This window comes from Manacus vitellinus, unplaced genomic scaffold, assembly GCF_001715985.3.
Source record: "Manacus vitellinus isolate BGI_N305 unplaced genomic scaffold, ASM171598v3 scaffold_0_pilon, whole genome shotgun sequence".
In the NCBI taxonomy this organism is placed as follows: domain Eukaryota; kingdom Metazoa; phylum Chordata; class Aves; order Passeriformes; family Pipridae; genus Manacus; species Manacus vitellinus.
Genome location: NW_021938789.1, coordinates 38,483,824 through 38,509,273, shown reverse-complemented (window position 1 = coordinate 38,509,273; position 25,450 = coordinate 38,483,824). Strand labels below are relative to the sequence as shown.

The following is a 25,450-nucleotide window of genomic DNA, read 5'->3' as shown; positions in this document are numbered from 1 at the left end:
CCAAAATTAGATATTCTATTTCCAGAGAGCACAGGTTGTGATTACGTTTTCCGCTGATGTTTCCTGGTGAAAGAACAAAGGTGAACTAACCATGTGAAATGCATTGCATGAGCTGTTAAAAAAACAAGACTCTGGAAAAAAATCAATATTTGTTGAAAGGAATCAATACTGGAAAGGAAATAATTATTATTTAGAGGTTTCTGAAATACTGGAGGGAAGAGAACAGGGCTTAGCAGTCACAGAAATGGACTTTACCTCTCTATACCTCCATTTTTGATAGGTTAACTTTCAAGACACACTTGCTGCTTCTGTTAGAATTTGGCTTGCTCTTCTATTTGTTAGGTGACATGAATGGATTGGAGGCAGTCCCTTGGTGTGCTGTAAGGTTTATGTTAATGTGTCCGTAAAGGAAAGAGCTGCTTGGTTGCAAACACTTAAGATCAATTGGAAGAATTCCTGTTTTGTGCACAAGATTTCTTTTTCTTCCTCTTTATTTTTGATCAACTGGAATAAAGACCACCTCCCACTGAACAAAATTCAGGCTGACCTTTGGAGAAATGAAAATGGCATTTCATGTCAAATTTTCTGAACTGTTTTATTTCTATAAAGACCATGTTTTATTTCTGTGGTTTAAATAGCTAAATATTTTATGCCTAAATTGTAGCATTAAAAGCATTTGTCTTTGTTTTCTACCACAGAATCTCTAGACATTTTCTGTCCATAACCTGTAAACACATCTTGGGATTGCACGTCATTCCTTCTAATAATTGGGCTGTCTAGCTATATTTGGATTGGGCACTGCTTATTTAAAGAGGTGATTTTAGCTGGAAGTCAGTAATTTACTTTGATCACAGGAATAGCAGTTTGTGACTGGAATACCATACAGTGAAATAAATGACATAACATGCCACTAATGCACTGTGTGGGGACAGCCAAGGATCTAGTTGGCTGAGATGTCTACTGGCAACCAGGGAGCCTTCCTACTTGCTAGCTGGACTTTAGGGCAATAGCTCAGAGGAAAATCCCATACAAAAGGAAGACTCGAAATAGCAAATGGAATATAGTTCTTCTGGTGCTAAACAGGTAGATGTAGGATGTAGATGTTGGCTGGCTCTATCCAGCCACTATCTACTGCCACTAGCTAGTTGCAGTAGGGTTAAAAGAGGCACAGCTAAATTAAGAAGGATACTAATCACAGCCATGTGAAAAATGTTAGCAGCATGTATTCTGGCACTTCTTACGTTACATGGTGACCCTGTTAACACAAGCATCAAAAGAAACTGGTGCCAGAATGGCTATGATGGTTTACTGTTAAATATTAAATCTAGGCTGTAATAACTTTAAGAATATGCCCTGCCACTAGGAGAAGACAAATAACTTAAAAATTTACTCTAATCACATATATACTAAATGTTCCCCTGGAAGAACTCTGAACAACTCTGCTTTTATGGTCAGCACTTTTGCTCATGTGTAAAAGTATTATTCATTCTCTCTCACTTTAAAACCATCTGAATATTATCAGTTTTGGATGCATTTTAGAAGTGGTTAATTAGGAGGATGGTGATCTTCAGTCTTTATGCCAAGGTGGACACCATTTGTGAAAGAGTCAAAAAGATTGGAGTAGATGCAATTACTTTTGATCAGGTTTTAAATGCATGAGGTGAATGTTCAGCAATTTGCTTGCTCCTAATCCATATGGATTTATTTGTCTTAGTGTTATTAGTGTGCCTAAACATGTGTATGATCAGTTTATTTATGGGTGACTTTCTGTTCTTTTGTCATGGAAAGCTATTTGTTTTGTGCTACCATGGGCTTCTCTTCTGAATTTCTTTTTCTTTTAGTTCTGAAAACATAGAGTGACAATTCCCCTTTCTCTGTTATTTTTTTAATGAATTTTTAATGCTAGGTTTGAGAATACCCCTTCATTGAACTTGTAATTTGGAATATTGTTATTTCTGGACTGATGGCTTAAAGAAAAAGGGAAAGGTTCAGTCTCTGCAAAGATTTATACTCTGCTTGCCTCCTTCTACATTGAAGTTTAGTAGAACTTGATTTTTTGTTAGCTTGAAGTTGTGTGCTATCTACCTATGTGGTTTGTTAATTACTCGGGATTGATTTATCAAGGAAAGAGCAGTGTCTAGATTATTCTGAATGACAAAACTCTGACAAGAAAGAAAATATAAATGTGCAAAATACTCCTGCACCTTGTGCAGAACAAAACCCCTCCAAAGCAGACAGAATCTTCAGCAAATGTACTTGAAACAATTACTTACAGTACCACAACAACAAAAAAGATTGCATTCAAACTATTTTGCTGAACTTGGAAATGCTCTTGAAAAGATCCCAACAATTGTGGGTTTTTTGTTCCTCTGAATGCATTAATCTCTGTAGTGGTCTTTGAAGAGACTTAGTATGTGTACCATATTTAGCCCCAGCCATATTTGTCCCATGATCTGTATTATTAGAGAATTCGCACACTCTGGGAGAAACAGGACTTCCAAAGAGCAGATGCCAGCAGGTTCAGTGATGTCAGGTGTCTTCAAGGCCACTCTTGTTCTTCTGAGAACATCTGTAAGTTGCAAATCCTGTAAATCCTACTACTTTCAAATTCCTCAGGAACTACAATGACCCCCAGGAATGAAAAAGCATGACTGAGGAACAAGCCTCTTACAGCATACATAAACTCTTGAAGAGGAAAAACTACCATGATTTCTCTGCATTAGTGCAGCTTTTTGGTTTTTGGTTATTTTTCCTTTTCCAGTGAGGAAACAGTATTCATGAAATATCCTTCTACAACTTTCTCTCCTGTAATCCCTATATTGGTGGGAGTATTAATGTAAACCTTCAGGGATTAACTCCTGCAAGATAAGCTTCTGCAAGTGCTGGTTTGGTTTTGGTTTGGTTTTGTGGGAGTTTTTTTCTATCTTGAAAGCACATCTAATTTGATATTTAGAGCTTAAGTAATTGCACTGTACTGGAGTTAGGAAACCTAGGGCCAAAAAATCATGTAGAGCCACATCTTAATTTCATAGTATCTGAGGGTTGGGTTGTTTTTGTCATGTGTGTTCCTCTGGCACAGTCCTATGATATGGGTTAGTATGTGGTCTTTCCAAAGGATTTGTAAGTCTTACTGGACCCTCTGCAAAGAACTGTCTCTTTTATTATTACCTAGTTCTTAGTCTGCTCTGTGTAGTTTTGGGAACAAATGATCTTTCTGCATCTCGGTTCAGGAAACATTTTATAACAAAGAGATAAAATTAAGTGTTGCACCATGAAGATTTCATCCTGTTTATCAAATATGCAGTGATAATTTTTTGTCTTGTATTAAAATAGCTGAAAATAAATTTTGATTGTGAAATACAAAAATGTTCTGAGATACTTAATTCCTAATTAAAGACAAATAATTTTTCATTCATTTACAAAAGTAATCCTTTACTTAAAATCTCTCAGTGGAGATAAGTACAATCTTTTATTACACAGAAAAGAGAAGACAGTATTGGAGGACTGTTGTATTAGAACTGTACTACATGTTCTGTGTAGGCAGAACTCATACCTTTGCTTCTGCATTCTAATTAGTTTTTTACTATTCCCTCCTACAAAAAAAAAATAATAAAAATCCAGACTACACTAGGGCATGCAAAAAGGTTTGTATATATTAAGGTGGATTTGCAAAACAAGAGAAAGTGAGTAGTTCCATTTTCTGTGTTTGCACAGTCCAAAATTTTTGTTTGTCTTATCAGAAGCTGATACATTGCACAGTCTTGAATACAAACAAGCGTAAGAGCAGGAAGGCTTCTTCCCATATCTGACCTTTGGGATGAATTTTTATCTGTGCTCCTGAATGGTAGCCTTTACCCTCTGAACAACCATCATTGTTTGCCCTCTGGGATGTGCTCTTGCAGAAGCCCTGTTCTGAAGATATGCACCCTCTGGAGGGACCTCTGATGATGAAGGTGGGCAACTTTTAAATGAGGAGAACCAGGATAGTGATGAAGGCATGATTTCCCCAAGCTCTATGGCATTGCTTTTAGAATAATACAGAATACCTCTGCAGAGAAACAAGACTAACTTGACTCTTAAGGAAATATCACTAGAAGTACTTTTTTTGTCTTAAGGATAAAGTAAATTTGAAAAGATTGGAGGAAGTGGAGAGAAAAAGTGCTAGGTTACTGTTGTATTGTCTATGAAATGGTTCTCTGCTTGGGGTGATTATTAATCAGTCACCATTGTTGTAACTCTTCTTTGTATGACGTCAAAACAGGTGTACATGCTAAAGGTACTCTGTGGCCCTGAGTGGCATTCTTCATGCAACAGTGGTGCATCAAGGCAGATGTCTGATGGATTCATTTCACCTGACATCCCTAAATGGAAGGGCTCTGCGAAGTGATAGAAACAGCCCTGCAGAGCCACTAATGTCCATTAACTATGCCAAAAGGGAGTGGCTACTATGTCAGCTTCTGTGAAGTCTACTCTGAGTAATTTGAAGGTTTGTCTGGGTCAAATCAAAAGTAAATCTAGTCTAGCCTTATAATATGGATGGTTGCTGACAGCAGATGCTTACAGAGGGGCGGGCATAAGAATAGATCAGACATGTCATGGTACTCTTCAGAATGCTCTTACATATTCAATGATTTGTGCTTCCAGTTCTGCTTCTGGTAGAGGTGGTGTCTTTAATCAGTCTATTCACCATGAATTTGTCCTGCTCTCCTGGAATGACTGTAAAATATTAACAACTGTAGCATCCTGGGCAATGGGTTTCACAGCTCACAGGGTGAAGAATTATCCAGTATATTATTGGTATCAATAAAAGGGGTTTCTCCTCTGTGGTCAATAAAAAGGAATAGTAAAAAACAATAGATATAAATTGTGAATAAAAAATAAATTGTGAATAAAATTTAACTCAACAGCAGGCTCCACCTACCAAAAACCTTTCATCAGGCTTCCAGAAGCATTTCAATTATTTGAAATATATCCTAACAACTGCTTACTGTGATATCTGAGTAAGAGGAGTTTAGTACCTGAGGTAGTGCAACCTTTATGTCCTATTTGTAACTGGTTTTCCACTAGCATTTCTCAATTACTTGTAACAGCTGTGCTCACAGCTGGTTACTTTACATACACCTCTAATGGGTTTTATAGTTTACTACATATAATCTGTTTCAGTAACAACATGGTGCATCCTGTCACAGTCATCACAAGGACTTATGTCTAAGGTCTCAGGCAGTTCTTACATCCACTCAAGGAGTTGGCAAAGGGAAGAGGATGGTAAGATCTGCTCCTGTTCTCTGACTGTAGGAGATTCATGCTGTGTAAGCTGCTGTCTTGCACCTCTTTCTCTACAGAAATAGTCCTTATCTAAATTAATGACTGGCTATGAAAACTTATTTCATAGTTTAGAAAGGTACTTGGTGTCACAGATACAGTTAGATGGCAACAGACAAATTGTGTGAGGCATTAAGACGTGGGCTACCTATGTTTGCATAGGACTTTACACTGTTTTGTGTAACTGGTGCCTTTCATAGTGGGATTCTGGTACTTGAAAGAGATTTCTAGGTGCTATCAAAATCCAAATGAAATTGTGGCTGATGTAAGACAATATTGTTCTTAGCTATCCTGATACCAGTGTTTTTTTCCAAGTGCTTTTTCTATTTAAAAAGACACATGCATCCATATGGTTATTGTTTTCTATAATGTCTCCTAATTTGCTTTTCACATACATAAAAATGTACTGGTTTTCCTGTAAAGTAAAATGGATGCATTTTCATATAGAAATTAATTTCCTGTGTATCCCAGTTCATCCTTAAAATTGTGTATGAGGGGTTCTGCTTTCGTCCTCTTTCATTAGCTGTTGTTTTGTAAGTTGTGATGTCAGTAAAAAAGACTGATATTCATGCGGGAATATATGTACAAGGGTCCTCTGAGAATGTAATTTTTGTAGAGTCTGACCTACATCAGTGCTGGGCATTTGCTTACAAGCAGCCTGGCAATGGCCTGTAGGGAGGGGCCTTGGGCATCTGGCTTGAACCTGCCCTGTGTGGTGAGAACCTGGAAGAGATGTCTAAGAGAAGGCTTAGAAGAGCTGTTTTTGAAGATGACGGATGAACGAAGACAGCTTTGTGTCAGATATAAAACCTTGTCCTGCAAGGAAAACGCTTGAGGAAAACCCGGGCTGAGCCAGAGTAGCTGCTTGGTAGGCCCTGAGAAAGGGCCACTAGGACTGTCTGGAGATCCTGCCCGCTGAGGAGTTTGGTGGCTTTGCAGGCAGATGGCACATCTTGCTGTGGCTGTGGTGAAACTGCTGGGAATTGATTCATATGCTGGGAATTGATTCATTTCTGCAGGCAAGGCATGAGATATAGAGAGCTCTTCATCTCTGCTGTAGAAAGGTTTCAGCTTTTTCCAATAACAGTTCTTTAAATAGGAGTGCTAGCATGCAATCAGCAAACTAGTGTCCTGAGGACTGGAAAGACGTGTTTACTGGGTGAAGTTCAGCCATTGGGTGTTTCCAAGTTTTGAAATGCTGGATCTGACTACTGGGAAGTCAAATGGAGTGACCCTGTGAGTGTGGAGGTGGAGGACACAGCGTCACAGCTGGCACACTCGGGCTCTGAGCACTTTGAGCTCCCCCACACCCCCCCCCCCGGGAGCTGTAGATGGCTTTTGCTACGGTTGTTTGGTCTGTTCAGCTCCTGTGCCTACAACCATTGTTAAAATCCACAGAGCTCCTTTTGCCAAGGTTGTCCTGACATTGTTTCTCAGTAGTGCTGGTGCTGCCAGACTACCTACTGCACACAGCTACGTGTTTACCGTCTTGCTGTGAAAGCTCAGTATTGTACTTTTGCCAACATAAAGAGCCTGCCTGGGTAAACCTCTACCTGCCACTTAACACTTGAGCAGGGATTCTTCTCAAAATCCATGGACAATATAAATTTTTAGACATATTGCTGTATTTTTGAAAGATATTTTGGTTCAGTAGAAGGCTTGGCAGACACAGAAGGTGACATTGCTGCTGGGCTCTGGATAAGAAAATGAGGTGAGTACTGTACAACAGCTAAGGCAAATATGGAGGTGCAGCAACCAATTTTTCATATTTTAAACAATGTAAGTGCTGCAGAGGATGTGAACCTGATTTCAGCCCGCTCACATGCTGGAGCAGGGCTCTTCTTTCTCCCTCCTTCTTGATCCCTCTCCCAATATGTGTTTTTGCACTAATATGTCTTTCACTTTATGCCTCTATTGTTTGCTTTTTTAATGCTTAGATTCCATCTGCTGTTTCTTGCTGTGAGACACCTAAGTTGTTTGGGGTTTTTTTCTCCCAGTTTATGTTCCATATGCTGTATCTGATGGGAAGTGGGATTTTAGAAGGCTGCAAGAAAAAAATTCTAAAGGGCTGGCAGTCTCTACGTTAATTTTGTGAAGTTACATGGCATGTGGCGATTGCTGGGTGCTGCCTTCTCCCTTGCTGATTTGATGTTTGTGCCACTTCAACAAAATCCTACTGAAGTCAATGGAAACAGAAGCAGAGGAACTTTTCAGTGGTCAACAGAGAATATATGACTAAGCTCCAGCTCCCCTAAAGGGAGAGTTGCAGTGGAGGTGCAGTGTGGGGCAGATCCGGAGTGTCTCAGGAGGTAGTGGAGGGGATGGTCTCTAAGCAGTTCAACCTTCACCACACAGTTCAGTACCAAAAGCACTGAGCATTTGCTACTTGCTTTTACTTTTCTTCCCATTGCTCAGCAAATCTGAAGAAAACGCCTAGAGCATTTTTAAATGTACCTTGTATCTAAGAGTGTGTAGAAAAGACCAGGGACCTGTTTCCAAATAGATTCCTGCTCAGCCTCCTGCTTTTTTCGTCTGCTGCCTGTTTTCCTGCACCTGGAGGGGTTATCAGTAATTAGTATGGAGTCTCCATGGAGCACTTTTATTTCAAGTAGCATTTCACAGCAGATGTTTATGGAAAGCAGCAGTGTTTTGATGTGCAGTTTTAATTATTTGTCAGTTCAGCTTGGTTTTATTTGAGCCTGCATACCTATAAAGGCTGAACAAAGATCTGTCAGTGTTAACAAAACAGGTAGGCCTGGAGAGTCAAAAATGTGCAGTTGACATTGCTGATGTTAACAGTACTGGGTAGTTAGTTGGGGTAGGGTGTTTTTTTTGCTATAGGTGCTCTGACTCACTGCTTTGGATGGCAAGTGTACAATTTAAAATCCTTTTACTTATGACTGCACAACATCTAGCCCCTGAAATAATTACTTGGGCCTACCTCACTGCAGATTTTTTCTAGGAGATCACCTGAGAATATGACATTTTATTAAACATGGAAAGGGCCCTAAATGACTGCTCTGAGGCTGTAATTTAATCTTATATGTGACAGTTTTATCCTATCATTTCCCTTGGCGTGTCCTTTCCCCTTCATTTCCTACCCTTTCTCTCTGAAATCTCATTTGATTGGGAATTTTGGGTATTTGACTGGGGATCTGTGGATGTTCACTGCAATGCAAGCATTGTCCTTGCACGTGCAGTAAATTCAGTGTGCTCCAGGTGTGTTGGAATTTATTGTGCAAGGCCCTGACCCAAAATGAGGTCCTGAAAAGCTCAGACAGACAAATAGCCCAGAAGTAGGTATCATATCTCAGTTGGAGATGACTGTGTGATCACAGGAGCTCTAACCTCTCAGTCTTGTTCCTTGGCATGTGCAGGGCAGCCCCCAGCAGGCCCCCTCTCCATCCAAGAACAAGACATCTGGGAGATGGGGTCTGTGTGGATGGAAGCAGGACTATTCACCTCCTAAGGGTACTGGAGAAGGGAGTACTGAAGAGGTATGCACAAGTTGTGGGGATGGGCAGAGAGAAGAAAAGTGGGTGTTAGATGCCAGCCATAACCCTCTCTCTACACACTGGAGTATACAGCATTAGTATACGCTGATGTCTTAAGAGGTCCACCCTCTTAAAAGCTTTGATTACAGACTGAGGAAAGGAAAGAGGAAAAAGGAACAAATCATTAAACATGTAAAGCTATTAAGCAAGGCTTTAATTTATAGCAGTGTTTCTATTCCTGTTATTCCTGTGCCTTTAGAAGCTGAAAGCTTTTAAAAGGAACTTAATTCATCACATTTGCATCTGACAGTGGTACTGAAGGTGAGCCCATTGCCGTGCAGAAGGAATGGCAGAGTGCAGAGCTTATTTCTGATGACCACAGTGCCACCTCAATGGCAAATATCCAAAATGGGAAAGAGAAAGAATAACATGGAGGGTAGAGAAGCAGTTTCTGTCTGGTGCTGCCTGACTTGCAACTTCAGTGGTGGAGAGAGGCAGGAAGCACAGTCACATCAGCCAAACTTAGGCTGGCTGAGCAGGGAGGCCAGGCTGTCCCAGCTGGGCTGCAGTTGTGCTACAACAGCTTCAACCTTGGCAAGCTAAACTAGGCGTAAGCAGAAAGTAGAAGGAAATAGAAGAAGGTGGCAAAGGCATAGGAGGATGGGTGCTGGGGGTGCTGGGAAGGTTTCCAGCAGCCCAGCGTGACGTCCCAGGCAAACCTTTCAAGTTCTTTGCCTCCCAGGCTATGACAAAGCCATGTGTTGGATCACAAGCTTTGGGAAAAAGCATCTGCTCCACTGGATCACAAGATGGGGGAGTGACCACAGCTCAAGGCTGTGGCTGGTGGGGAGGAACCAGGACCTAGCAAGGCTCCTTTTGTGGCAGACGTGCCCTGTAGCTACAAACCCACAGTGGGAGGAAGCTTTGGCTCTTTCCAGCTAATATAAACTACAGACTGGACTATTGGAGAATGTGGAATGAGGGCTGGAGGTTGCTGGATCTGCATGGATACACTGCCACACTAGGGAAAGGTAAAGGCCACTAGTTCATGAAGATGACTAAGGCCCCTTGGTTCCTGGTATGGGCATGGTCCTACAATGACAGAGCTTAGCTGTTTCACCCCACTTGCTTTTCTGGCACCAGGGTCAAATTAAGGATGGGCGATGGCTGTAAAAGCCCATCCTCTCCTGTATTTGTGTTCCTAAACTAATCCTCATTTCCAGCATGTTGGCTTTGGGTAATTGATTTCTGGTCTCTCCCACCTCTGACTTTTCAGTCAGACTTCATTGCCAGGGCTGTATTAGCTGGTCATTTAGTTGGAGCTAACCAAATAATTTTTTTTTCTGCTGACATTAAAATCTCTTTTCAAGAGAAGGCTGAGTTAGACTACTCTCCCTTCAGTGATCTGTAGTACAGACTTTAGTTCAGACTTTAGTTCTTAACTTGGAGTGATTGGATGACTTATTTAGGGAAGGTCATATCAATATCTACCTATGAACTGTAAATAAAACTGTGAGTTTTTTTGGTAGCTTACTATTTATGGGCTCCCTAAGAATATGAATCAGGTTGTGTTTTGAAGAAGGAAAAGAATAAATTATTCAAAAACGTGGACATTTACAGGGGATGACAACAGGAGCTACATCACTCTTTCACGGCACTATGAAAATGGCATGTACTATGTACTATTTTCTCCAGAACTTACCTCACTAGTCAGCAGTGACACAGATAAGTCAGCAGCAACGATGAATGCAGCAAATTTATGAGGGAAAGTAGCCTGGTTTTTTTAAAAAAAAAACCACCAAAAAACCAACAAACAAAACCAAGTACATAATGACCACCCCCACTCCCATCTCCCAACACAAAAGACATACACATACAATAAACCTATCTGAAAGAGTCTGGTTGTAACGGCTATGGGGGTAAAGTGCAAGATTGTTCACTGAGCTGTGAATCCATTTCCTCTTCACTAGGGAGAAGGAACCCACATATCAACATGTAACAAGAAAAATCTCAGGAGAAATGTTATGCATTTTGTCTCATTTTCCTTGTCATTTTCCAAGCACGTTTTTGTTTTGTTGAAGAAGTAGGATTATTTGTGGAGTATCAGCTCATTGTCAGCAGGCAATTCTCAGAGTTAATTATAAGAGAACAGCACTTTGAAGCAATCTCACATTTGGAGGTGTAGATCCCTGTGAGAGTGGCTGCAGCTGTGACTCCTGCAATCTCTTCTGACCATGAGGTATGTTACGGGATCAGTTCTGTTTTGAGACCTGTGTAGTCCTTACTACTGACCACATATGGAAATAGTAATTTGAGTAATACTTGTCATTTTGGGTTAGTGTACGTAAATTTGATGTGTGAAATGAGCCAGGGAAAGCAAGCAGCTAAGTGATATCTGCATGCTTTTGTTGTAGAGTCTTCCACTTCGGTTCTGGGGATGCCACTCCTGAATTTTCTCTCTTGATTTTTGTTTTAAGTGTGTTTTTGTTCCAGTGTTGGAAAAAACCCACTCCTTGGATCTCCTTGTTGTGGGAGTGAAATATGTTGCTTGCTCTTCGCAATAGGGATTCTCTAGACAGTTTAAAAAGAAAACAAACTCCAACTAAACATAAAAAACCACCTCTCTAAAAACATGCCTGAAATCTCTGGCCTTTTTTAAACTGTGAATCCTGCTGTGCAGATGCTTGCTGTTCCTGAATGTTGGAGCTAAAATGAAACATACCTTGTTCTCTCTCTTTGAGCAAGTTCAGCACATGTTAAGGGAATCAGAGAAGCAGTATTTTGGCACAAGCACCCCAAATCTTAACACATGTACACACGCTGCCTGATGTTTCATTTCAGGTTATAAACTGGATTACAACATGCTTTCACCCTGTGGGCATTGTCCAGGGAAACCAGACTGGATCTGTCTGATGCATAAAACCAATCTGGCTAAATGATCACCAAGTGGAAAGTAAAGAATGTACACAGAATTTGAATTTTTAACAGGAATTTAGATTACATTTCAGTCATGCTGAATGATTATTAATACTATTTACCCCATCAATTCAAGAATGGAATAAATATTATATTCTGGAAACTGTGCTTAAATATCTTATGGCAACATTTAAAACTTCTCAAATAACTATATCTGCCCTAATTAAGTCAGGATAGCACAGACAGTATTTAGGCTGCACATGTTTTCTTCTTGATGCAAATGGAGCTTTGTGTCCTTTTATTTGTGGGAAGCTTTGTTAGCCTCAGTTAGCTGAAATACTTGCATATGATTTGTTTTTTTCAAAAGAAAAGATACACTGTATTTAGAGATGCAAATACTACCTTGTCTGCAAAACCCACCAGCTGTTATACTGGAAGACAAAGCTAATTCTATGTTGCTTTACTTCAGTAGTGTCTGTGTATTCACAAGCAGCTTTTTAACAACCTTCTCTGCATAGCTGAAAAATAGCAGGGACCAAATTTCTATTTGATTCCTTTGGTAACAGCCTAGTAAAATCGGAGTTGATCTGTGATTTTAAGAAATATTTAAGCAAGCAAATATATTGACTGTGAGAATATACCTTTTTTTTAATGTTTGTAGAAAGGTTGAACAGTGTTAGCTTTGATTCTCACACTCCTTGAATATGAGTTTACTAATTGCTGACTTGAATATTTGACTTGAGTCTGAGTCAGGTCAAATATGTGGTTCTGTAGTAGAAGAAGCTGCTGCTGGTTTGTGTGTCAGTAGCACAGCTTTCTGAAGAGGCTCTTTGCTTCTGCTTTAAACATCTGGGGAGACAAAGAGTGTTTGTGGGGTCTTTTGTTGCTGCTGAAAGTTGGAGCGGGGAAGAATTACATTCCAAGAAACACTCTGAATCTGGAAAAATCAGGGTGGAATAATTAAGTACTAAGCTTTATCTTCTTTATAAACGAAAGTGCTTTCGTTTCATCTGTGATGGCTCCCCTGGTAATGGATGTTATGTAATTACTCTCCCCTTCAGAATTAAATCCTTTTTCCGATTTGTGAGTAATATTTGCATATGTATTTCTTAGCTGCATTGACATGCCAGATGCACAGTGGTAGCTGTCTCCGCCTGCTAATCCTGTAATAACATTCTGGTGACCAAATTCAATGGCCCTGCGCGGAGTCTCGGAACAGCTGATTGCTGAGTAGGGAGGAAAAAAAAATAACCCAGCGAATCTGGTTGCAGCTCTCTGCTGCATCCCCATCCCACAATCCCTTGCACCATTTGCTGCAGTCTTTCTACACAGGCTGAGTGAGAAAAAGATGTGCTAAATAAAGATTGATTGGTTTGAATCCTGAAGGGGTCTCCCACTTGTAAATGACCCCAGGGAAAAAAAAAATTCACGACGACTTCACTGGGCCTCCTCTTATTCTTCCATTTTTTCTTTCCACCTGTCCTCTTCGTGGAATGGAGCGTCATTCCTTAGAGCACAAAATCTGTTGTGCATCTGATAATGACTATGCTGTGATAGGGCTTCTTAAACAGTTTTACGCGTGAGGCTTGAAATATTAACAGATGATGGTTTGTTCGTTTGGATTACTGCGGAACTGCAGCTCCGTCCCTGCAAGGATTTTATCCTCAGCACTGCACTGATTAAGCTATTTTTCTACAAAGATGGGTAGGTCTGAAATGCTCAAGTTTGCTCAGTATTATTCCTGGTGGTTGCTGCTGGGTTGTTCCTTCTGTTTTGGCCCCTGATCATTCACTGCACTTCTGCATGCTGTAAGAATGAAGAGGGTTGCTGTGTTTTAAACAAGGCACTAAGCTGATTGCAAGAGTGGGAGAGAGAGGAATGCAAATTTAGCTTATCAAGCCTTTTACACAAGTGGACTGTGTGGTGGTTATGATTATTAATTTGTTCAGTGTGTTCTGTATTGGCTAATTTTGGGGCTGCTGCTAGAAATGGCTTGAATCTGTTTATTCCTAAAGACTGTGGACAGGTGATCTATCTGTTTTAAGGACTTTTAAGCCCTAACTCTCCCAGTCCTTGAAGCAACATTATTGAGGTTCCCCACCCTTTCTTACGGCTCTCGAGGCCTAACTGTTCCTTTGGAAACGTTGCTATTGGAAACCTATTCATTCATAATACATGAATAGACCCTCTGGGTTGTGAACACCATTGATAAGAAGAGGATGAACAAGCTGCAAGCAATTTTTTCTCCTCAGGCTGTACTTTCAGGCTAGTGGCACCTCTGGCTGGGTGGATTTCAGTGATAGCAGTGTAGCAGCAACACAGAATTCTACTCTTTCAGGAATAAAATCCTGAGAACCGAAGAATTATAAGTTTCCCCAACGTCTTTTTGTTGGCCAGGCCATGGAAACTAATATAGGATTTGATAACTATTCAGGAATTCCAGAGCTCATTTGAAGATACCTGTAGGAAGGGTGCACTTTCATTATTATATGTTTCTACCTACCTGAAACAACTATTCTGGAACTGTTATTTGTGTTTTTTCTTTTCACCCTTTTCTAATGCTAGAGGAAGTTCCTTTCATATGGGTGGGGCCGCACCCTGAAAGCATGCATGCATAGTGGGGCAAGGATTTCCACTAGCTTAGAGAGCCATTGTGTTCTCCTTTCTTTGCTGTATAGTGTATTTTGAATGAAAAATGATAGTCATATCTCCAAACAGAAGGAAAAAGAACAATGTTATTTTTGGGGTGGCTGGGAAGATAGCAATCCTTGAACCTCAGAGGAATGACAAAGGGGTACATTTCCTGCACTTAGCAAACCTGAACTGTGTGTGTCTTATAGATAAATGGGTGGGAGGTTATATCATTTTTGGTGCAACATTTTATAAACCTTTGGCTTTGCATGTTTAAATTATGAAGTGTAACTATATTGAGAACTGATACACTTATTTTCAAAGCTCGTGCTTCAGCTACTCTTTATTAGCTTTGAGACACTATGAACCTCTGAAAAGCATCAGTTTCTCAGCTCAGAAGATGCTACTAGAAAAAAGAACATTTTTCTTGTAAAACTAGTGTTTCTTTACAAAATCCCTCACTGCTAATACATCTGAAACTTAGTCTGCTGTTTTGAGGAACTGCTGCAAGCATAGCAGTAAATCAGAAAAAATACTGTGGTGAAATTCAAAGGCATTGTCCAAAATGTTCAGCTTTTCCTCAAATAGTCTGATTGTACAGTTACTTTCATTGAGTAAATACGCAAAATCATCCTTCTCATAAATACATCATCAAAATTGCATCAAAGGTGGAGCTGGCTCAGAGAAGCTGCAGAATCCTGCAAATCCCATACTCAAAAATTTTTTTAAATGAACCACTTAAGAAGTTGTACCAGGTAATGGCCAAAGCCACTAATGTATTGATGAATTTCTATTTCCAGGTGCATGTTTTAAACCTGATTTATGTGAGCAAAGTGAATAAATGACAATCATGGCCTCCTGCGTTTCAGACAAAACACAGAATATTAAAAGCACTTTATTTCTGAGTCTTTCATGGTTTCTTTCATTGACAAAGCTTAAAGCATGAACATTTGAAAAATAAAGTGGCTGGCATGAGCTAAGAATTACTTGATCTTACAGTGAGATTGGGGGAACGTAAAAAACTAAGATGAAGATCAGATTAAGTCAATATTAATATTTTCAGGCAGCAGAAATTTTTCTTGTGTAACTGCTATTTTCTGGTATAGCTCTACTTGATAAGCAAAAATACCTGGTTGCTAGAGAACTTTCTTCTGTTAAATGACAGGCAGCATTCACCAGAGACCTATTCTTTCATATCTTAAGTACAGTTTTTTTCCCAGTAGTCTGTGTTCAGTCTATAACAAAAAAATTATACCATTTGTGTGTCCAATTTGGAAATCGTGCTTTCGATAAGAAGTCATCCTGCTTCTGATTATCTTCCCTGTTTTGTATGGGTTGCTGCCCCTAACATTTGGGGAGGGAAAGTGGGAGGCAAACACAGCTGTGGCAGTGGTGAAATGAATTTTCTTTTGAAACACATCACTGATGTTCTGCATGTTATGCTGCCAAGTGTATGAATATGTTAATGTGTATTTGATTGTCTGCTCTTTCTACTCTGTTTTCTAAAAGCTACATATTTTGGTTCCACGCCTTGTAAAACCATCTTTAACACAAGCTTGTAACATGGTTTCCTAATTGATCTCCTAAGGTTTATTATGTGTGATTTATGGCATTTAAATAGGAAAAATTAATTTGGGTTTATGTAATACTCACATTTTATCTTACTATGGGGAAAGAAATTTAAAAAATTATTAAAAATTATTTAAAAAGACATGAAAATATTATCAATCCTGAAATCATGCATTTTTGGGTCATGAACTCATATTTTATGAATATTAAAACAATTTTTACCATTGCAGTTTCCCCTTTATTGGGAAAAAAAGGAAACGAAAGGCCCTGCCTTGAGTGTTTTCCATTGAATTAAATGTCAGTTACCACTGTTGGGTTGTGAGTAACTTTATGCTGCTGTATTTGCTAGCATAGAAGCAATGACCTAGGAACCTGTTATTGGGCAAATCGGTATAGCATGATCCATAATTACTGTCGTTATGCTAGAAATAGCCACTTGCTCAATGTAGTAAGTAAACTATACCAGTATGGCTAAATACACAGCTCAGCATGGCTCAGGTCTGACAGATTAGTGTGCCATGCATTCAAGCATAGGAAGAAGATCTGATGTAAAACTGATGATAAAATGCTACCCAGGTCATGCAAATAATTGTGGAATTGAGTGACCTTTGAGTGTGATCAGCACAGAGGCAGAGGGCTTATTATTTCTGTCTTGGAAAGCCGGAACTGCCCTCAAGCTAGATCTCAAATTGCCTGAAATGGGTGGCTAAAAATGGTAGAAACTGTTTAGGGAAAAAGTCAGACCCTCAGGAGTGTACCTGAAGTGAAGCAGTCCAGCTGGGCTTGCTGCTCACAGAGCAGAGGAGCCCCTGTCAGCTGGGGGTGCGGGAGGACTGTCAGAACTCGGTGCTGTGACAGAGTCGCTGTGATCAGCTCCCTGGGGAGCGAGCCTGTGCCTCCCAGCACTCCAGGCTGCTGGAAACGCTGATGGAGAGGAGTTCTAGCTGGGCCACCCTGCCAGGGCCTCTGCATGCCAGGTTTTCCTAAATTATTTTAGCAGGCAGTTCTCTAGGGGTGTTTCCTTCCTTTTCCTTCTGTCTTCTCTTTCCACGTATTAATTCTGTTGGCTATAATCTGTACCTCCAACTGAAAAGAAATTAAGTTTTTCTCTCTCGTGCCTTGTGCCAGGACAGAAGGTGTTCCAAGCCTGCAGTTTTAATTCTGTCAGTCGCTAGACTTTTTTCTTACCCTTTTATTTCATGCTTTTTATGCCAGGTTATGAAGAGTCTTTAGTCCTAGAAACGTGATTCTTACTACAACTTCTACCTATAATACCATTTTTCTTGCATTTATAATTTGGATGTGCTTCATGTATCGTTCCCCCTAACTTTGCTGAATCTCAGCAGCTATGAGTTGCCTCTGTTTTGTTTCTTTTATCGTGAAGATTTTCATTTCACCTGTCTCACCTTTGTTGCTGATGCAGAATTTGAGCATTCCCTTCCCAGGGGCTGGCTGGTTCTGGAGCTTTCTTCTTGGAGGCTTCTTGGAGTCCAAATCTACCATATTTTTGGCAATACCGGCACTGATAAGTGAAAAAAAATTGTTAGGTGAACCATTTTCAAACTGTGATGCAACCGTTTGACTGGCTGGTGCAGTTCCAGTTTAAGCATTTTTCCAACAGTACTGTAGATGTAAGAAATCTGATGTTTGTTAGCACTGACTGAGCCTACTGGTCCAAGAACATTTTTATCGTGGGATTTCTTTAAAACCAGACATCCCTGTAACTCTTTCAGTCCAGAGGCAGCATGCCTTTCACTATTTCTTCTCACGCTGAGGTGGTGTAGACTTGGTGGACTGTTTCCCAGGCTCTTATTAGTGATAAACCATTTTAGAAGTTTAATTCTTCACTGTTTTGGTTTTATATGGAAATATGAATTCCTGCATAAGGATGAAACATAAGTGAATTAGTAACTGATTTTTTTATTTCATGGAATTTATAAGCCATTTTTCTTCTTCTTTTCCCCACCCCGATCCAGCAGTGTGCAGGGTAGAAGGGAACAGGACCCATATGTCAGTGGTCTAGGATGGCCAGTGAAGGCTCCAACATCCCAAGTCCTGTGGTCCGTCAGATTGACAAGCAGTTTCTGATTTGCAGCATATGCCTGGACCGCTACAAGAACCCCAAAGTACTTCCCTGCCTGCATACTTTCTGTGAGAGGTAAGTCCTTTCCTCATGTGGTGTCTTGGTATTTGTGTTGTGCGGCAAGCATGGAACAAGGCATCCTTTAGTGGAGGGAGACTTTTCTCTTTACTTGTAAAGGACATGTTAAGGCATGATAAAGTCTGGGAAGGCTGGAGAGGCAGGGCTGTAGGAAAAGAAATTTGTATCAGGCAGGAAGAAGAGACAGCGGTGAAATATTTGGAATACAATCCTTTTATGCAAGAGTAAACAAAAAGTAAATCCAATTAAACTAATGAATACAGTTACAACAATGTGAAAGGTGATGACAGCCAGAATTTGGACCTCAAGTTAATGGTCTCATATTTATCCCGATTAGCTTATAATTGGAAACAATAAAGAACGTTCTTTGTTGATTTACTAAGCCAAGAAATAATTATCCGATCCTTTAATGTCCAAGCCTTAGACATGATATATACATTATTAATAACCTATGATTAAATGTCTTCATTATTCTGCAGCTTGGTTGACTGAAGTGGAAAAACTCTATGAAAAGAGATGTGATAAAACAGCAACCTGCCTTTTACTGTGTTCAGCTGAATGAACTGAATATGCATAATGATGCTTCAGTGTTGTATTATCCATCAAATGGTGGGGAAAATACAGCATCTGCAGAAAAGTTATCCTGAAGAATTAGTGGTTAGAGTTCTTTATCTGATGATGAGATGCAACTCTCTGTGGATTATATATTGAATGGCAGGAGAATTTTAATAAATGGTATGTGGTGTGAACACTTATTTAATTTAGGAGATTTTCACCTCTTAGTTAGAATTGTGGTGTGTATATCTAACTTTGCACAGGGTGCAAGAAAAACTGTGGATATCTGAGTGTGTCAGATGAACTGGTCTTTTATAGAAGAGTAGGATATCCTGGCATTACAGAAGGCAACAGTGAAACCCTTGCTGAAGTTATTGGAGACGATTTTCACCATCATGTGTTAAGTTTCCTGACTTCAGTTCATGTGTGAAACCTAAGGTCAGCTTCTGGTTTTCACCATAATCCTCTTATGTTGATCTGGTTATGGAGAGAGGCTGGAAGAACTCTTCCAGGGTACTGCTGAGGTGCAAAGCCTAAGCTCTCCTTTCACAGAGCCTTTACCAGGGGGTCAGGAGGAGAGCTGCCAAGGAAGATGAAGAGTAGTGCAACTGAAGTCCTTGGAAATGGATAAGAGCTGTGGAGCTGTGTGAGGTCACACTCTCTCGGCATCTCATGAGAAATTTTGTGTAGCACTGCTTCCCTTGAGAACTGCATTCTGCAAAGCTTCCTCTGCTAATAGGACTATACCGAATAGAGTATATTGCAACTATATGTTGCATGCCCAGCAGGTGTTAAGTTCATTTTCAAGGCCCAAAAAGTGGCATTAACTGTCACCTAGGCCAATCTGCTGCATATTGTTGATCACAGAACTTTTGTGTCAGATTTATATTCTGTGAAATTTATTTTTTCAAAAAAATCCCGACACGAGTCCCACCTCCTCCCAATTGAACACAAACAAAAATCTCCTCCGAAACTCCTCTTAACATAAACAGTGATAACCTAGGATGTACTTCCCTATGTAGTAAAGAAAGCTGTGTTGGTTCTGGCTAGCTGCCAAATAACTTTCCTAATTGAAATAAATGAAAAAATGTCCCTTGTTTTCATTGGGACCATGTTTTACCTCTGAAATACTAAACCCACAAATACAAGTTAATAAAGGAGATTCTGTTGAAAAGACAAGGATCAAACACTGGTTAGTCAAAGACACAGGCTCAAATACTTGATGCAACTTCATGTCTGTCAAACTTTATCTGATAGTTCATAATTTTTACTGTCCTGTGAGCAGGATGCTGTAGATGTCTGGCAGCATGAATCAACTGCACAAAAATCTCTAAAAAAGGCATTTAACTCTTGGAATAATATCAGCTTATTGAACTTTTTTCATGTGGCAGAGGAAAAAAGGTTTAGAGGAAAAACAATATTCCCCATAACCACTTTTACTTCTGAAGCCTGTAGATGTACCTTTCCTTTTATAATTAGGGGTAGCACTATTTTAAACTAGTTCTTTAACTGAAGGAAGTGTTCTTTTTCCTCTCTGATGATACTTTTTCTTTCTCTCCCCTTCCACCTCCCTTTCCCATAGGTGTTTACAGAATTACATTCCAGCCCATAGCTTAACCCTTTCTTGCCCCGTGTGCCGCCAGACCTCCATTCTGCCAGAGAAAGGGGTTTCTGCACTCCAGAACAACTTTTTTATTACCAACCTGATGGATGTCCTGCAACGAACGCCGGACAACAGCATTGAGGAGTCCTCCATCTTGGAGACTGTCACTGCTGTTGCTGCAGGCAAACCACTCTCCTGCCCCAATCATGATGGAAATGTAAGTGAGACGACCTCCTGTGATATGTACAGGTATTGATGTGTGCTGATTTGTCTGGGTTCCATGGATATTTTGTTCTAAAAAGATAGCAGGGGAAGTGGAATCACACTAATTCTTTGATTTTATGATACGTCAACAAAAGACAAGTGATTTTTCAAATTAACACAGATGTTCTTAGTGGAGTGTCTTAGAGTAGTCAGGATATTATTTCATCCTCCCAGTCATCTGGGATGATACTGTTTTTTAGCACATTTGGTAACAACTGTTGTCCTGCAAGCACTGAACCTTGTGCCTTTACCTCTTTGGGTTGGGTTTCCCTAGCTCTCTTGCTTGTAGCATCAAATATTGCTGTGGGAACCTGTGTGTTTGCTTAGACAATATGTGACAGGGAATTTACAAGCTTAACTCACCTGCACATTTAGGCAGTACCAAAAGGTATGTGAACATATTAACATGGAGCCAAATAAGAGTGATCTCTAGCTGAGGACGCTTTGGGTCAGCACAGGCTAGTAACGGAGAGCTTCTATTTATCTGCAGTGTTTTGTGCATCTCGCGTATTAGTTTTTTGAGGCTGCCTTTTTTTCCCTTCACCTACTCTTTTAACCCAACATGTCCCCACATACATCCTCAAATCATATCAGTGAATTCATTGGCAAGTACCCCCAACTGAGTAAGTGTTCACAAATTGATGCCAGAACAGCTCTAACTCTGCTTACTTCACAATTTTCAGTGTTAACCTGTGTGACTTCATGATAGGCATATGAGCTCCTGATTTATAGCTAGGCTTATGCAAACATGTAAGTAAACCACATTACAAAGCTCAGCAATGCTGTGTTGCATACTGACTGCTGTGCTTCTATGCAAGTTAAGAAATATGTACCAGTAGTTTAAGACAACTTTCTGGGGACTGTTTTATTTGATACTCAGTGTATGTATATTGTATAGGAATAATTTGGCTGATAGGTAACGATTACTGTAACAGAGGAATAGCTCAGTTTCCTCTCCTTTGCTGACCTGTGGGAATTAGGTGGACTTGTAGAACTGATTTGCTGTACACTCTGGTTAATGAATAACTGGTGTAACTTTTTTAATGTGTACTATACCTGTGTTTGTGTAGTGGTTACTGATTAATAAATGCCTAGTTTTTATTTGCATTCTATTTCCTCTCTTTAAAGTGAATCATAGTTCTTTTTTGACATAGCCACTGTGATAGGAGCCATCTGATTGTGAAATGCAGAAGAAAAATCAAAATGAAGGTGTTGCTTGTTTTGCATTTTAAATTATCAGCTGATTATTCTTAAGGTGCACTTAGAAAGAAATGGTTTGCCTACAATTAAAAATATGCCACCTTATACCTCTTGAGAACTCCTTTCTTAGGGAAAGGGGGATTTGTAAGTCCTCTAAACCAAACTGACTTGGCTTGCCTTGAAACACAGCATACCTTTTAGGATGCTAATAATGTGTGATGGGAATATCTTCTCGCTTCAGTAAGTATCTGGGAGATAGGAGTTGGGGATAGGCTGAGGATTACTCCAATTTAAAGTTTTGTGGAATTAGGAAATGAAAAGCTAAATGGCACACATTAATCCTTGTGATGGGAGGAGCTGAGGTAAGCTTTGGGGAGAGCTGCTTGAGGCTGGCCAGATGGGTCTGGCTGAAGGGCAGGGTGCAGAGGCCAAGGTGCTGGGCACCTTAGGCATCACTGAGGAACGGATTTTGATGGCTTCATAGGTACAGAACATGAGGGCACTGCATGGCAAGTAAGTTAGCTATTAGGAAATGGTTCTTCACACTGAGGGTGGTTGGGCACTGGAACAAGTTCCCCCGGGGAAGCGGTCACAGCACCAAGCCTGACAGAATTCAAGAAGCGTTTGAACAATGCTGTCAGGCATGTGGTGTGATTCCTGGGGCTGTCCTGTGCAGGCCCAGGAGTTGGACTTCAATGGTCCTTGTTGGTCCCTTCCATCTTAGAGTATTCTATGATTCTGTGATTCTAAATGCCTGGCTGCTAGTAGCTTTTCAGGGGGATTTAGGAAGTGAAAGGGGATTGAGCTGGTAGCTGGAGAATGCCTTTGCAGAACCAGCAGTCATTATGCATTGAATCCTCCCTCCATTAATTTCTACATATTGCTTGCAGTAGGGTCAGACCCATTGTATTTTTACCATTTGCATGAAGTATATTTCTTTTAAATATTACCAGATTTTCTTCGTATTAGCTTGGAAATAAGTTTCTGTTTAAACAAGTTTTTTCAGTCATTTGAGCCATGCTGGATTTAAACCTCTTTGATTAAAATCACATAGAAACTGATGCACAGATATTTTCTTATTAACTTACCTGTCTGCTTGTAATTTAACCTTCCTCAGGCCATGTAGGTTAGATATTTTCCCTTTCAGTTGGTCTCTTATTCCCGTCACCCATATTTTCCATATGTGTGTGTATTCTATTCCTTCTGTGCACATCTTTGTTCTGTGTGTTCTTATGAAAAATGAAACTTAGCTTGCAGTATCTTAACGTGAGAGATGGTTTCCTGTGCTTGAAGTATAAACAAATGCTTCCTCATATTGACCCAACACAGAGCACAAATGTATGTTCTTGTAAGTCGGGGTAATAGGGCACATGTGGAACTTTTGAACCTACCAGAAGATTTTTACCTTCTACCTACACATTAAAATAAGATTGGCTTTATTCTCAGCTGCTAAACACGTGCAGCTCTTGTTGTGTATAAGCATCCTGGATCCTAACATTGATCCATGATCATTTAGGGGCAGCTACAGCAGCCAGGACAGGGAAGGCTATGAAATTCTAGCTCCATTACTTCATAGTATGTAATGTGTGGTGTGGACTCTTTGCAGTCACCCATCCTGAAAAATTCCCTGCTTGGGTTTTATTTGAATTTGAAGTGAAAACCAGCCCAGAGTTGAGGATCCATGCTTTTACAGGGGCAATGTATTTTCTGTCTATGGAGCGTAAGAAGAGAGGATACACAGTATTAATTAAATGCTCGTAGCAAGAGAGCATGCCTTAGCTCTGACTAGCTTTTTCTCAAAAGATCACAGTATAGCTTGGCAACTTGACAGGCATAAGATTTTGTTTAAAAAACACTTCCTGAACTTGTGCAGGTGTTGCTTACTACCTGTATGCTTCTCTTGGAAAAATAAAAAAGCACCTATCCTTGATATTCCGATGAAGTGACTTCATACCATACCTTTTAAACCCTTGTTTTTTCTCCTCACCTCTGTACTTCCCACCATGTCACTTACTCGTGTATCCCATTAAACTGTAATCTAATTCTATTCTGTACTCTTCAATATTCAGTGTGTCATTGAGGCTAAATAAAAAAATGCAGAATATCAGGGTTAGACTCTTAATGAGCATTAGAACTAATAAACTGAGCTCACTGCTGGCAAAATTTTGTTCTGCCTCACAGGGAACGTTTAATATAGGTAGGAAGCAATAGTGTGACCGATACAATCATATCTGAATTGGAAAGTCATACAAGGGGTTTGGGTGGTTCACTTCTATGTAAGCATATTGTTTAAGTCATGACAGTCTTACAAAAATATTCTAAAAATTTGCTTAAAGTTTTCAAGTTTACAGTATGGGTAAGGCAAAAGCTATGACTAGGCAGAGCTTTTCTAAATTTTATCAGATATCTCAAATGTACCCTCAGGTGATTCAAACTTATATTCTTCTAAAAGCTAAGGTACATGCTAGCCCTGGGACAGAGGAATTAAGCATGTGTGTGTGAGATGAGGAAGGTGGGAAGCACAGAGCCTTTTTCTCTAGGCTGCTCTTTTAATTCAAACAAATAGAAAGCACAAGATGAGCAATGTGATTTTAGAGAAGTGGGGCTTGTGATTGGTGAGAGCCTTTTCCTCAAGACCTGAACTTTGAAGGGCTGGAATTAGTGTGTCTTGACTTCGTGTAATCTAAGTCAGAAGTACTTGCATCCTTGATTATGCAAATTTAAAAGTTTCTGTAAATTCAGTTTAATTACTGTAGTGAAGATATGCATGGGTCTCCAGTTACATCATTGTGCTGAAATATGCTGGTCTGGTTTAAGGTGGGAGTTAGTGGATGGGATTTCAGAACCAGTCACATGTCTTTACAGCTGATGGGAATGTTCTCATTAAATTCAGTGAAAATACCGCTGAAGCTGGTATTGGATGCCATAGTATATCCTGACCAAGAGCTCTCTTCAATTTGGAAAGGAGAGGTTCAGCCAAATGTCATTTTTTGAGTTATTTTGTAAAGCAAACCTGTTATAATGAAAAGCTTTCTGGGAATGTCACAAACTGTGATACCCATGTTGGGCATGGAGGGGAGAGATGAAAAGCCAGCAATACATGTCTGTCTGTAGTTAGACATTAGTCTTACCAGATTAAGAAATGCTAGAAAAAATCTTAGCAAATCAACTTATCTAGACACTTGAAGCCTGAATTGTATTAATATTAGGTTTTCCTTCTCCTTCAGCTATGGCACAATCAAAAAAATATAGTGGGAAATGAAAACTCTCTCAAAACATTTTAAATTTGACAACTATTTCTGTGCAGACATACACATTAGGTCTTTGTGGTCTGCTTGCTATTACCATTCATGTTACTGTATTACCATATGTGTTTCTCTGGTGCATGAATAAAGAGGAAGAAAGTTGTTTGGGCTAAACTTCAATATGCTAATGAAATGCTTTCTTCGTGATATATGTGGCTGCATAATAATGATGTTTATTATAGGGTGTTCAGTAGGAAACAGAAATATTAAATTATTCTAATCACTGTATCCAAAGATAAAAATATTGAATAAATAAAGGGCTTGTTAAAATATCCTGAGCCTAAGCATTGTATTATGAGGAGGCAGAAAGATGAACACAGTTGGACACTCATTCAAAATAAATGAAATTTTTTTGTCTGTATAAAAAGACTTCAGAGTTTCCTAAGAAAATATTCTTCCTTTTGGTTGTTTCTGCTTGCAAGTTCTTGAA

General features: G+C 39.8%; 1 protein-coding gene across 18 annotated transcripts in view; it reads left to right on the top strand.

The window, feature by feature from the left end:
- Positions 1-25,450, top strand: part of TRIM2 (tripartite motif containing 2) — a 91,177-nt gene that overhangs the window by 32,385 nt on the left and 33,342 nt on the right. For 7 of the 18 annotated variants that reach the window (XM_018071636.2, XM_018071611.2, XM_018071685.2 and 4 more), the window contains 2 exons: positions 17,909-18,090; positions 20,231-20,468. In XM_018071636.2, the coding sequence (XP_017927125.1) occupies positions 17,957-18,090; positions 20,231-20,468 (372 nt within the window). In that variant the 5' untranslated portion in view covers positions 17,909-17,956. Of the gene's footprint in view, positions 1-6,891; positions 7,034-13,056; positions 13,437-17,908; positions 18,091-18,711; positions 18,829-20,230; positions 20,469-25,450 lie in introns of those variants that run through there. The other 11 variants (XM_018071627.2, XM_018071605.2, XM_018071680.2 and 8 more) reach the window with 6 other exon arrangements.